The sequence below is a fragment of the Wasmannia auropunctata genome, unplaced genomic scaffold, assembly GCF_000956235.1.
Source record: "Wasmannia auropunctata unplaced genomic scaffold, wasmannia.A_1.0 LD336106.1, whole genome shotgun sequence".
NCBI lineage: Eukaryota > Metazoa > Arthropoda > Insecta > Hymenoptera > Formicidae > Wasmannia > Wasmannia auropunctata.
Genome location: NW_012026784.1, coordinates 8,282,103 through 8,296,405, shown reverse-complemented (window position 1 = coordinate 8,296,405; position 14,303 = coordinate 8,282,103). Strand labels below are relative to the sequence as shown.

General features: G+C 34.2%; 1 protein-coding gene across 1 annotated transcript in view; it reads right to left on the bottom strand.

Annotated features, from left to right (window-relative positions):
* LOC105455872 (glutamate receptor ionotropic, NMDA 2B-like) overlaps window positions 1-14,303 on the bottom strand; it is a 61,504-nt gene that overhangs the window by 36,359 nt on the left and 10,842 nt on the right. The window contains 4 exon segments of the mRNA XM_011699551.1: window positions 493-677; window positions 2,629-3,043; window positions 3,382-3,560; window positions 9,858-10,899. Coding sequence (XP_011697853.1) covers window positions 493-677; window positions 2,629-3,043; window positions 3,382-3,560; window positions 9,858-10,188 — 1,110 coding nt within the window. The 5' untranslated portion in view covers window positions 10,189-10,899.

Here is a 14,303-nt window from a genome sequence, read left to right as displayed (position 1 = left end):
ATAAAAATTATAATGAAGATACTATGCGTAAATATATAGCATTACGTATATAATTGATAATGTATCATAATTTTTTAATTTTAAAATTTATTATTAATACGTATATATAAAAGTAACATTAAAATATTAAATATGATATGCTCGTCTCGATATGTAATAAGATTTAATATGAAATATTAAATTTGCTAAATAATGTATTACCTCGTTTCAATTCAAATCGTTTAATAAAATAAACATTTTCATTTAATGATATCATGTAAAATAAATGTAATACGGTATTATTTCTGAGGATATAACTCTCGGGCAGTTTACAAAATTCTGTTAATTTATTACAAAGTTAATAAAAATTTTCTAATATATTATCACTTTGTGATATCATTTTCTACAATATAATACTTGGAGAAAAAGTTTCAGCCTCGCTATTCAGAAAATTCTGCGTGAATGATACATTCACGCAAGTCTTTCCACATTTTAACAAATAATATGAAATTACTTGAAAAATAGATCCCCCGTGCTCCACCGTGATTCACCGATGCCTTCGCAGCTTAGCTGAGTGTTCAGACTGCGATTTGCATTTTTCGGATCATTGACAAAGTCCTCCACACCGTAAGCGTAGACCTTGATTGCCGTCGTGATTTCGCTTACCAAGCTCTCACTGCTCGTATCGAAATGCACACCTGCAGCAGCAAAAAGATATCGGGCGGATTCGTTAAAGCGATTTTATTACCAGCGAGATTTATTTCGGTTTGCACGATGACCAATTCAATCATACCAGTACAAAGAAGATTTTCAATTTTTTTTTTTTTTCGTTTTCCTCTGCCGATGATAATCGGATTAAAAGGGACGAACAACCGAACGAGCATGAAAATAATTTATGAGACACGGATTTTAATTCTCAATATAGAGCTTATTGCTTGAACTCTTTAATACTTCGTAATCTCGTATAAGCCTGCAATTTACAGAAATTCGATTCTTGAAGTAACTAAACTTCATTTTATTCTGGGATTTTATATATTCGTTTACTTTGAATAAATCCTGTTTATATTAAAAGCTACTTTTAATATTAAATGAAATTTTAAAATTTTGAATATCAAATATTCGTTTGGTTCAAATTTGCGATAAATTTTCTCGTATCTTTTGCTGTCGATTTTATTTCGCTTATATTTAAGAACATTTGCCAATTGTCTCCTTCTTATACGTATGAAGAATATATCCTTTTTTTTTCGTGAAATTTCATGAAGGATTTGCACTTTGCAAGATTTCATTTCCGTCAGATTTTTATGCGACACACTGCGTCAACTACATTTCCATAAATATCAAAAGCAGAGTGAGCTGCAGGAAAGAGAGAGAAAAGTGAAGATAAATCGATGTATCACAAGGCCGAGAAACGTTGGCGATTCATGCAAAAGCCGTCGAGTTGCCTTGTTCTTTTTATTCGACCAGAAGTTGACCCGTGAAAATCAAGTCAACAAAATTTTTCTGCATGGCGTGAATATGTTTTAGGACGAGAGAGATTCTTTCTAAAAATTTAGCGAGGTACAGAAAAATTTCGAATTTCACAAGACCGACTGTCACAAATTTTGTACTGCAAGCAGCACGCAACATCTTTTTGATGAAATAAGTATGTCAAATTCTCACTTCTTTTCGTATTAAAAAATAAACCTGAATTTGCATGAACGGTTGGCTATGTACTCTTGCAACACCGGAAGAAAGAGGGAGAGAGAGAGAGAGAGAGAGAGAGAATATTAAACATAAGCAACGTTTACTTTGCTCGATTCATAGCAATCGTGTTTAAGAGTGCGAGGTGTTTGCGTTGTACGTAGAGCGAGTTTACCGCGCTAGTTTTAGCTCGCGCAGAAATGCAGACGCGAGAGATTCAATCCGAGTTATGTTATTCCACGTGGCTCACCGGCAGGAATTCGACGAATTTATTTTTCCCTCAAGGATATTCTTGAGAAATTCCTTGGGAAGGAATCAATTTTCTGTTTCCGCGATTCTGGTCACGGTGTGAATAACTCTCCCGCCTACCCACCCGAAAGCCATACATTCTTACCGATAAAAGGCGTATTCTGAATGTTAACGTGTGTGTAACCGACGTAAATACACTCCGCTTTACCGCGACGCCTGGCATATTCGAAAGAATTTATATACATTTATTTCAAATCAATTCTACGTCAATGATTAACCAGAATTGTTTTTGTTTTATTATACTACACATATACTACAAATATACTGCACATATACTACTTCAATTATAGAGAATAGTTTATTTTAAATTCATATTTGATACAACATAAATGTACGCCGCGTAATTCTTAAATTTTCTGAATATTAATCTTCTTTTGTAAGGGCGTGAAAGAAGGCTTTTAATACGCATGCTTAATTTCTCAGATATGAAAATGTCGCAGCAAATTTTAGTCTAAAACCATATGAAGAATCGTAAACTTGATTAAAATATAACAGAATTGTGTGCTCTATTTACGTGAACGTTGTAAAATAGGTATATGGACAGTTCACGCACCATTTAGAGATTCGTGAACACCAACCTCCGAATGGTATTTTAAACTTATGTAAATTTGCAGGTTCAATGACCACAAATACGTGGAAACGGATAAGTTTACTACTCACCTAACATTCCGACCGGAAACTGACTGGGATTTTGTAGATTTTCAATAACGCTCTGCGTGACGACCCACACGTAATTCTCGCCGGTAATTTTGTAATCCCTTGCAGCAGTCAGGATATGAGTGGCCTCCTCTCTAGTCGAGTACAATAGCATCACTCGTGACTCGCTGTTAACTAGCTCCAGTAGATCGTGCGGTTCGGTAACCAGAATGGCGCTCAGTATGGTGAACTTGAATGTGTCCTGCATGTCGGAGATTCTCTCTCTGACCGCCTGTATGAAGTCGTCGTGACCAGCTATTTGCGAGGTGACTACGCTAAACTGATGCCACTTGTACCTCTCCAGGATACTCAGCATCGCCGCGGTCTGATGTTCCAGCGACGGTGCCAGTTGCAGCTGCAGGCTGCTCTGTGACGCCCGCTGCAGACCAACGGAATTTCCGTTATTCCCGTTTCGTGAATGTTGACGAAGTACACAGACTGTACGTTTTCCGTTCAACTTTAACTTTAAGTTTCGTCTTACAAAAAAAAAAAAAAAATTTACCGAGTCTATGTGCAGAGAAAGAAGTGGTGAATAATATAAACTTGCTTTATTGCAAAATTGTACCGTTCATCTCGTTATATTTCAATATAACTCGGAGAAGATTCTTTGGCGTAATGAAAAATTCACCCGCAAGCAAATATTGTTTGCGCGCTCGGCAAGAACATTAACTCGTAAATTCTTTTACTTTTTTTCTCATTTTAGTTACATCAACTTACTCTCTCTAGACCGGAATTATCAGCATTCCATGCAATCACAGGGATTCCTAAGTAACCAGCCAATTGAAGAAAGTATTGAGCGCTGGCCGTACTACGTCCGTATTGCTCGTAGTTCATAAGATATAAGATGGCCGATACGTTCACCGAAAGAAACTCCTTGCAAAGTGAGTCTAAGATAGCTGAAACACAAATTATTTCATGATAAGTAATAATCCTAATAAATAAATATTTCAATTTTTTTACTTTAAAACAGATTTTTAAAAACATTTAATTTTATTAATATAACGTAGCATGTAAATAATATCGTTTAATATAATATGCACTAATAATTCTCAATCAGTTGAAAGTTATAATATTTAATGTTAAATAATATTTTTTATTGTTGTGTATTAACGGAAATAAAAATCGTTTACATATGTTCAATATATTCTTTTTCCCAAATTGCCCTTACTCTTTAAATTTTGCAGAATAATCGGATTAGCTAATCAAATAAGTATTGGCGATGAACGATTGGAGTCGTATTTTGCAAATTACGATAATTTAGTTAAATTAAGTGAATTTTCGATTTGTCAGAGCCATTAAGTGCATCCCCATGCTATACTCGTATGCACTATATCGTTCAGCCGTGGGAATAAAGCGATACGCGTACCGCTCGACTTTTTGCGACGACCATTCCAGTTGCGCCGCGTTATTCTTTCCCGCTAAAATTTATCTCCTGCGCCTTTATCACACGCACGCCCATTTTTCGAATAGCGAAACGCAAAACGACAACGAAACGACGGCGACTACGAATGTAGTCCGACCTATTTTACGCAGCAAAACGCTTGACCGACTGACCTCGTTTTCGTTCTGACCTATTGTTTCGTAATACGAATTGAAAGTTTTAGTTTAACCGATTTTTATTTTGTGCGATATTCCTTCTATTTAGCTTTATCCGATCCAATTTAAGCAAAAAGGATCAAGGGTCATAACACAGAATTGAGATTCTAAAAAGAGGATTTGGATTTAAACGAATGCTTTAGATTGTACCTTCTCTGAAAATCCTAAATCCTCAAAGGATCTTTAATTTTCATTTGCGTTTCAGCGCGAAAAGTAAAGCTACTTTGATTTTTATTTAAGAATAAATAGATCACAATGAGAAATCTGTCATTAAAATTAAGATTGCTAATAAAATTCGTATTGATTCGATTTTGCGACTTTTAGTACGTGTAGTTTAATATGTACGAAATTGCATTTTATTTATTCGTAAATAGTGTAAATACAAAATATGGATTTACGCAATTTTATTTGATTAATATTGAACACTTCTTCCTCAAATTGTTTGTGAAACTTGACTAGTGGTACTGACCTATTGATTTGAATTTTTTACTCAACAATTTTTACACACATACACACACGCATATTAAAGACAAACTTATTTATTGTCAGCAGCTTAAAATTGTTTCACTATCATGATAATCACATGTGTAATTTAAGTCCCCCCCAATCTTGATGCTTGAAGAATATTTTCTACAAATTAAATTGTTAATTTAATTTGTAGAAAATATTCTTTTTGATTCGGAAAATATGGGAAAATATAACATTTGTTTCATGAAATACAAGTGCTTTGCTGCTCAGTCAAGTACTAGAGGAGATCGATTGCTTTTGTTCAACATGCAATATGATCTCTTCAACGACCATTTTCAACTTTAATTTTAATACATCATGTGCAAGAGCTATGATTTAAACACACGAATGATTTTAAATATTATAAATATTTCGACAAAAGAATTTCGACTTGTTTTATATCTATAAATAATTATGTCTATGAAAGTGATGTAATTATAAAATGTATTTCTACGCTTTTATCTTCATTTTCATTTAGTATAATTGTCAGGTCATGTGCAAATAATTCATTAAATTATTGCAATTATGAAATTGCAGCTATCATTGATTGAAATAATTTAATCTGCTACATAGTTGGCTGCGTTCTTTTATCTATCTCTTTTGGAATTTTCGCGCAAAATTCGATTAAAAATACCAATCGAAAATCAATCTAGTCATTGAGAACAATTGAAATATGTGAATAGCAATCTCATGTCTTTGATATCAACTCCATGAAAATACGTTAATTAATTTGATTTGTAATATGACTACATTAACATTACTGAGCAATGTTATTTTAACGCAGCAACAGTCACGTATTATTACCAACAAATCCGCAATCGTAGTTATCATACAATAAAATAATATTTATGTAGCATTCTGTGCCTTTACTGAAATAAAATTACAATAAAAATGGAAGTAGCTATTATTATAAATAATATATGAATTACATGATTAACGTATGTGATTTATATCTTATCTGTGAGTTTTGTGACGGAAAAAAACATAAAATATATTATTCTCATTAAAAGAAACAACCATACATTATTCAGAGATGTATTTTAACAATCTCTAAAAGCCATACATCTTGGAAATAGTCATATTTAAATTAATAAGCTTCACTTTTCTCTGTATGTACGCTACGGTCTGTCTCAAATTAATTAAAACGCAGTACCACGAATGTGTAGTAACTAAATCTGTGTCTGTAAGCAACAGCAAGTCGATTAACGTAAATTCCTTTGATCAGAAACTACCTTGATTCTGGGATGTACTATAGTCCAAAGCCTCATCGACCATGCGTTCGTAATTTATTGAGATTGGACGTACATGTTCCGCTAAGATGAACCTTAGTACACAAAAACAATCCACGCAATGCTTTTTAAGTGTTACAATTAGAAAAAAATATTATTAAAAATTTCAAAAGATTAATCCCTGAAAAGATTAATCTCAATGTATTTACATATTACATCACAATAAAACATTCACTATTGTTGAGAGATTCTGTTCATACGATTTACCGATGTATATATGCAATGTATATATGCAATTGTAAAAAAGATATTTTGCCTTATTGCATTTGTTTCGAAATCTATGAATTATAGCCGTAACTTGAGAGCGATAAATGTCCAGAGTGGGCGACGAACTCGACGAATTGGTGCCGCTTGTTTTAAACTCTCGTCAAGTGTTATTAACGAGCAGATTATTTACGGCTCGTTGGGGGTTTGGTCTAAATCGATGAATGGATTATTTACGACTTTGCGTGTTCCACGAAAATTAATAATTCCTAATGGAATGTCGGATTCTCGCTTATAACAGCAAATGGCATTTAAAATTGGATGCATAGAATTAGCATATATGGGCGGCTGCTCGTCCCGTCCCATCCGACAGGTGCCGAATTAATATCCGATTTCATTCAAAGTCAGTAATAGTCGCGCACATTTTATTTCTTCACGTTATCAAATTATATATCTATTTCTGTATAATTCGCTGGCATATATTATCAGAATATACCTCGCGATTTAATGTAATCGATTAATCCGCTTTGATACCGACGTAAATCTGGTTAACGTAATTGAACGCGTAATTCATCAAGATTAGTCACCTCCGCATAACTGTATTTGTGACGTTATTATTCTGTTCGTGATATTTGCGAACAACTTAACGCGATTCTGCCAATCGCGAGCCATTAATATTAACACATCTATAATTGGCGTGTCAGAAATCGGTTGCGTTTGTTTTGCGACCAACAATTACGATGCCAATAACGACAATCCTGACAAATTGAGGATTCCGCATTATTGGCCCCAAAGATATTTCGCCGGTAATTACAATATTGGTAATGATTACGTTACCGTAATCGGAGATACTGGCTTGGGAATGTTGCCTTGGCCGCTGCGGCTCGGCGCTCGTATATCGATAGTCAGCTTAACCGCATATTAATTAATCAGGCAATTATGAGAGCGTGTGGGAATAGGCTTCTATGGTTTCACAGCCAACGTTTATGAAAACTATCTCAAGTAAATGCAAGTTTAATCAAGTAAGAAAAATTTTGATTTCTTCTGTATATTAATATTATATTTGTGGAGACGTGAGACTGATCATGTCTGACCATATACGACTTTATTCTACTGAAAATACTGAGAAACAATGGATTACGTTTAATTATGTAATCTTGTATTAGTTACAGTTAGCTATGTTTAATCTTTCGCGACAGACGGGATATATTATCACGATGGTAATTCTTTCTAATTTACGGGGGGATTTGTGTCTGAAGTAATCATGGAAAAAATTTAGCGCGATTTCTCCCCTTCCAAGGATACTGGGAAACATCTACAGTGTTAAAATAATTTACCAGTTGGCGCCGTCGACATCATATAATCGTTCTAAAGTATGCTTACTAGAATTTAATTAGATAATTTTTATCAAAGCACATATATTTGGAAATATAAAAAATATTATAAAAACATTAATAATAAACGTGGATTCTCGTAACGATATAATGATATAATAAAAAAAAATATGCAAAGTAACTGTTACGTAATAAGCTAAACTTGTTAACTTGTTAACCGTTTAATTAGATTAAGAGAAATATTGTACGTGTAATATTAATATAGAATGTAAATGTATGCATTATGGAAGACTGCATGCATTACTGTTTCATTATTTCTGCACGTTTAACAGAACATTTTTCGTGCAACTTTAATACGCGGCAGTTTTACTTTCAGTCGTAAATTTCAAAGTTTTCTTCTTAATTGAAATTCGTTTAGGAAAGATTTGAGTGTTACGTCGTGACGAAATAATCCGCGTAGTAAAAGTGCAATGTGGTTTCCAAATTTGCTTACCGTAAAGTATAAATTGACGAGATAAGTTTAATTGAATGCACACCGAATGTCCCGAGTAAATATCTCACAATTAGTCTAAAAGCTCGCGCAGAATACAAGCGGCGTTCCCGTAAACGTGAAACTAAGGACAGTTGACGTCTAGCATAAAACGAGTTTAATCAATAACCATTTAATCGATTGCCTGTGCTAAAACTTTGTGTTTAAATATTTAAAATATTAATTCTCAAACTAATCAGATTTAAAATTATTTAATCGTTTATACATCATTGATTTTATTCAATGAAATCAGGTAAGTTGATTTATCTTTCCGCGGCTGCGATAGCAAATTTGATTTCACTGACACTGTTTTACATTTTATCGAGTAATAATTATATTTTAAGGAATTAAGAATAAAAACAATCTAATCACGTGTAACAATATATTCTGCATAATTTTCGTGATCTCAAAGAACATCTCTCTCGAGGAAGTTACACTCTATGACTATTCAAACGTTAATAATGCGATCATTTCTTTACTGCTTTTCTTCCTACATGTCACCCGGAAGAAGGTGGTCTTTAAAGCTCAAAGTAGTCGTTACCTTAAAGCAGTATCACAGTTGTGGTTTGCAAACATTGAGATTGGAATAGCCGGTGCGCGCTGTCCAAATATTAGACGGAGGAGAGTTTCCGACGCGAGAATCATATACCGGAGTGACAGCTAACGCGTAAATACACCGACATCGACTCCACGCTGTCGTCACGAACGTGTGAGTTAAGTCTGAAATATTGGCTAGCCGGGGACATCTTTCGGATGCGAAGAAAACGCAATGCGCCAATGTTAATTCCGACAGGTCGTACATCACTCCCACGGCCGAACAACGCGCGGAGAAATATTTCCCATGGTAAAGTCTTCCTGGCCAGCGTCGTCAGACGGGAAATTACGAGGTTCCGCGCACAGTTGTGTTTGCTTGGCGATGTTCACACGACGCGGGTAGACTTCAAACATCACCGAATAAACAGGAGGAAACATCACAACGCACGGCAGCCTTTGGTAACAATTTTACTTCTTGCAGATTGCTTTATTGTTAATGAAATTTCGCAAAACTATCGATGAAAACTATTTGTCAAAAATATACGTACATAATATAAATGCCTTATTATGTCTAACTTTATTATCATATCATATTGTCAATGTTAATGAGAAAATATATTAACAATCTGAGCTTAGTATTACTACACCGGTGTTCACCTGTGTCCACCTTATTACCTTGCAACGTTAGTCGGCTATACCACCGGCATCCGTTATATATTCACAGAGCAAACATCGTTTCTCCTCGATTTCTCACGGTAGCTTATTTACCTGTTGGAGCTGTGCCAACTAGACTCCATCAGCTTCACCAGTATTTATCCAAATTCGTGAATCTATCTATTTATCTTATCGTATCTATCGTGTCATTAATTTTAAGAAGATGTAATATTAAAACAAATCAAGTAAAGTTATATTAAACGAAGTATCATTAAAAATTAAAATTCTATTATTACACGAAGATATATTATTTTAAATTCATACATATAAATCATATAATATTTTTATATTTTATGTTATATTTTTGCAAATAAAGAAAATTAGATTGTGAGTTAATTCTTTCATTAACAGTATTTATATTATCGTATTTGTCGCAGAAACAAGTTGTAAACTTGAACATCATAAAATATTGATATTAATCCCTATATCCGCCAATAGAAAGAAGGCATTCTTCTCGAGAACTCAATCAGCCGCGAAAATATTTACCTGTCGGACTTGGCGTGAGCTTCATCATAATGCATTTGACCTGGAGTGGGGTGAACTCGTATTTGTCCAGGAAAGAGAACTTGGACGACTCTTTGGTCCTGCTATGACCTTTGTGCAAATTGACGACGGCTTTGTTGATGGCTCTTGTGTATTCTCGCACGCCGAAACTCGTGTGCGGCACTATCAGGCCGATGCTGAGCTTGGGCAACGAGGTATTGCTACTGCCTTTCATCAATTTTGGATGATCAGTCTGGCCGATCGATGATTTTAATCCGTCCCTGGACGAGGCGGCTAATACGCCCACCATCAAGAGAACATATAAGCCACGCATTTTTCTTTTCTCTTGAGTCACAATTTCGATTTTCCTAATCTCGAGTTTTAAAAGATTAGTCTTAATTTTTGCTGGGATATTAACTGCTTCACTTTAAGGATGAATCAGGTACACGGTCATAAACACAGAATAACAAGTTTCCCGTCCACATTAATCACAAGTGTTCTGTCGCACATTAAGTTCCACTTTTAGTAACACTTCAGTCATTATAATGTTTTTTTTTCGTACTCTCGTCATTGTCGTCGTTGAAAATTTATACATTACACTCGAAAGCTGCAAGACACTTCACCTCGCGCACACTTGCGTTCGCTGGACTACTTTGTAAGTGTAGATTTATTCAATAACGTTATAGAGCTATATATCATCCGCGATAATATATACTGTAAGTTTTGTTCATTTAAAATTCAATTAATGCACATAACATTATGATAAACACATATCACATTCCATCACAACAAGATAAGACACTTTAATAACAGCTTTCTTACTAGTGCTCATATATATTATTATTATTATTATTTAACATCAAAAACTGTAAATATATTTCTCTCGTATATTATAAACACGATAATATAATATATCCATGGAAGGAAGACGAAGTTTGATTCACTAGCGTAAAACAGACAATGATATTTTATAGACACGAAGAGAGAGAACTTTGTGAAGCATTGAGAAGATGTCCATTGAGAGTCGCCGGTACTTAGGAAGATACTGAAAGATAAAAGATAAGATTTTGCTTCGACGCACAGGCGGATAATCCGTAACCGCAAATCAAGTCTCGAATACATTACGTTAAGTAAAAGTTACTTACGGAATTCTCTCGAATTCTTTACCATTAAATACCTCAAGTTCTACCGTGTCCCAAGCTCTATAGAATTTTAAGCGATCAAGTACTTAAATGCTAGTAATTGGTTGAAATCCTTTAATCCTTAGGCATATAGATATTAAAGTTCTCAGTATTTAATTCCGTTATTTAATTCTCCTTATCCGTTTTCATTCTCAAGAACCGAGCTTTATTCCTTAACCGCTCTGCGGAACACATGTAATAACGGATGCAACAGATGAAGACGCGAATTCAATACCTATTGAATTGATGTAATAGAACAATATTGAGCAAGAAACGCCTTTATCTTCGAATATATGTTACAAAGTTCCAAACAAATTAAATACGTCCACGCTTCGATTGTGTGCCTATCGATAAGTCGACAATATTCGGGAATTCCTATTCAGTTCGGCAGTAATTAGTATTTCTTTGCCAAGCAACAGCAAGATTGGCCGGAAGCAATTACGACGCTACTATCAATTAATCGGCTCGATAATTTCGCGAGGATCTAGAGCGTCAGGACCGCGGCTGAACCAATTACTGAGATTTTCAGCCGTCCGTTGGAGAGCCATCTTCGCGTGTAATACCACATTAATTGGTAATCATAGCGATGTATCGTATGCTTGCGTCTGGTTATAACATGCATGTTTTCGTTCTTTTTGCATAAAACAAAATTTGTTCTAACAATACAATTCAATACCTCATTATAATAATAAAGTCTATTCTTCTTAATCACATCACTTGCTACATTTCTCAGACTTTTCTACATTCTTCGTGTTTCCTGTTAGTTTCTTGCGAATGTGTTTTATTTTAAATACAAAATGCCAAATAATATTATTGGACAAAAACGTATCCGATAAATAAATATATTTTGGCACAAGGTTTTTCACGGGATTAAGACTCTCTCGAACTGTATCGAATGCTCATTTATCAGGTTCGCCGACAATATGACATACGATAAAATGGAAACGCGCGCAAGAAAAAAGCGTTATAAATCCAAACAACAACGGGGTAGCGAAGAATGCGTGTTACTATATCACGAGCTCGTTTTCTCGTTCCCTCCGGTATATCTGTCGTAGGGAGCGCGGTATAGAAGTCAACGGAAATGTTATTCGATTGACGGAGCTTCGATGTGCTCGCTCTTGCATTCTCTCATTCACGCAAACAACGTGGAATAATGTTTTTCTTCCGCTTTTTACTGACTGTTTCGAGAATTAAATGGACGTGGAAGGAAAAGGGAAAAAAAATCCGTCGCGTTTGATTTGATTTATGAAAATTGGCGTTATCCGCAGAGTGCAGAAGCGATAAACGGAAAATTTGCATTACATCACATCCATTCTCATTTTATGATGACGTTGCGAGCGAAATATCGAGTTCAACAAATTATTATCTCGCGACTGTAAATGTTTTTGCGCGTAAAACGCGCGCAAATATCTTTTTTTTTGCAATTTTGCTTTTGCAATTACTAACCGTCTGTTTGATGGAATACGATTTGATCATTGCATAGTTTCTCAACAGATCGTGCCGTTACACACGTGTTTTTATAGCTTGTCCAAATTTAAAAAATATTATAAAATTCATTTCAACTTCAACCGAGGTTAAATAATCCAAGCTTTTTTAAATTTTAAATAGAGTAATTTAAAGGGCTGATTCAGATTTGGATTCTACTACAATATTTAAGTAAAAAATAAAAAATTAAAAACCTTTTATTTCTATAAATTTGTAGTCTATTTGTTTTACTCTGTAACTCTACATACATATATATGTATCAACATTCTCTCTAACTTTTCTTCTCAACCTTGCTACTATGTAAATTATTTTTATAAAATAATAAACATAAAAATATATTTTATACCATATGCACATTTATATTTATTTTTATATTTATTTGTTTTATAAAGTTTTTATAATATTTAATATATAACATATACGTTATGCCAAAAAATAAGAAAATAATGTAAAAAATAAAATACTTAAATATTAAAATATATTTAAAAAATCAATAAGAATTATATTAAATTAAAATAAAACAATATTATACTATTGTGTTGCACATTATGTACGTGCAACACAAACTTATTTAAGATTGGCTATAAACTTTGTCGCAATAAATCAGATGTTACAAAATTTAACAGTTTAAGAGGAACGATCAGGCACGAGTGCGTCTAAATCTAATCTTAAGTACGCTTGAATGTGCTCTGCAATGAGCGAGCTGTGAGAAGCTAAGCTAATTTTATAAAGGCGGCAATGAGATCGCTTGATAAATGAGTCCGCGTTTGTTCCGCAACAAGAAATCGTCGTTAATGGGAAAAGACATCCAGGATTTTGCGGTTTCCGAGCGTGTAAACTCAAAGTTATGCCGTCACTCGCGGAATCACCGATAGAAACCAATGCCGAAGTTTAGGAAGATAGCCGTGTCGGCTCTAGTTAAGCTCGGGATTTCGGAAAGTACCTCGGAAGGATCGCAATCACGTTGTACGGAATCCCGAAACCGATGACCGCCTTCAACAAAGTTTGAGCCTCGAATAATATTCCAAGAGTTTGACCGTGAAATGTGTCGAGCTGCAAGGGGATCTATTTTGCTACATTCGTGGCATTCAAGAAATTGTGGTTGCACAATTACAAAAGACGATGCTTTCAACAAACAGTATTAAGCTAGATAATCTAGATAAACTTTGATTATGTCGATAAGCCGATGTAAAATATTTTCTCAGGCCTGATCTCAAAGATAATATTCAATTTGTTTTTTTTTTAATTTACTAGAACAAAACAGAGCGCGCGCTTCGCGCGCGCCATTTGTTCACTATCCCTGAAACATAACACACACACACAACATATACACGTACGCACGCACAAATACAAATATCATATTAAATATCTCATTACTTTTATATATCTCATGTCCTATCTAAAAAAAGGCATGTTAAGTCGATAACTTTCATTTCTCATCTTACTTTTTTCTTTTAGGTATCAGTGAAATATTATAAAAAAATATTATAATACTGCTAACAATATCTTTTGTAATCAACAGATATGTCAAAACATGTTTTTTACAATGATTAAAAGAAAAAGGAATAAAATAGCGATGGAAGGAAAAAAGAAGTGTAAATGTTAATTTGAAACAAAGAGAATTAAATTCATTGGTCTTTTATAAAATATTACATAAGTACATGGCTCTTCACCTTTGTGTGTTACATACATAATTGTCAGATGCTGTGTCTAATTATCACAGCGAATAATTAAACACAGCATTTGACAATTATACATATGTATGTAACATACGAACGTGAAG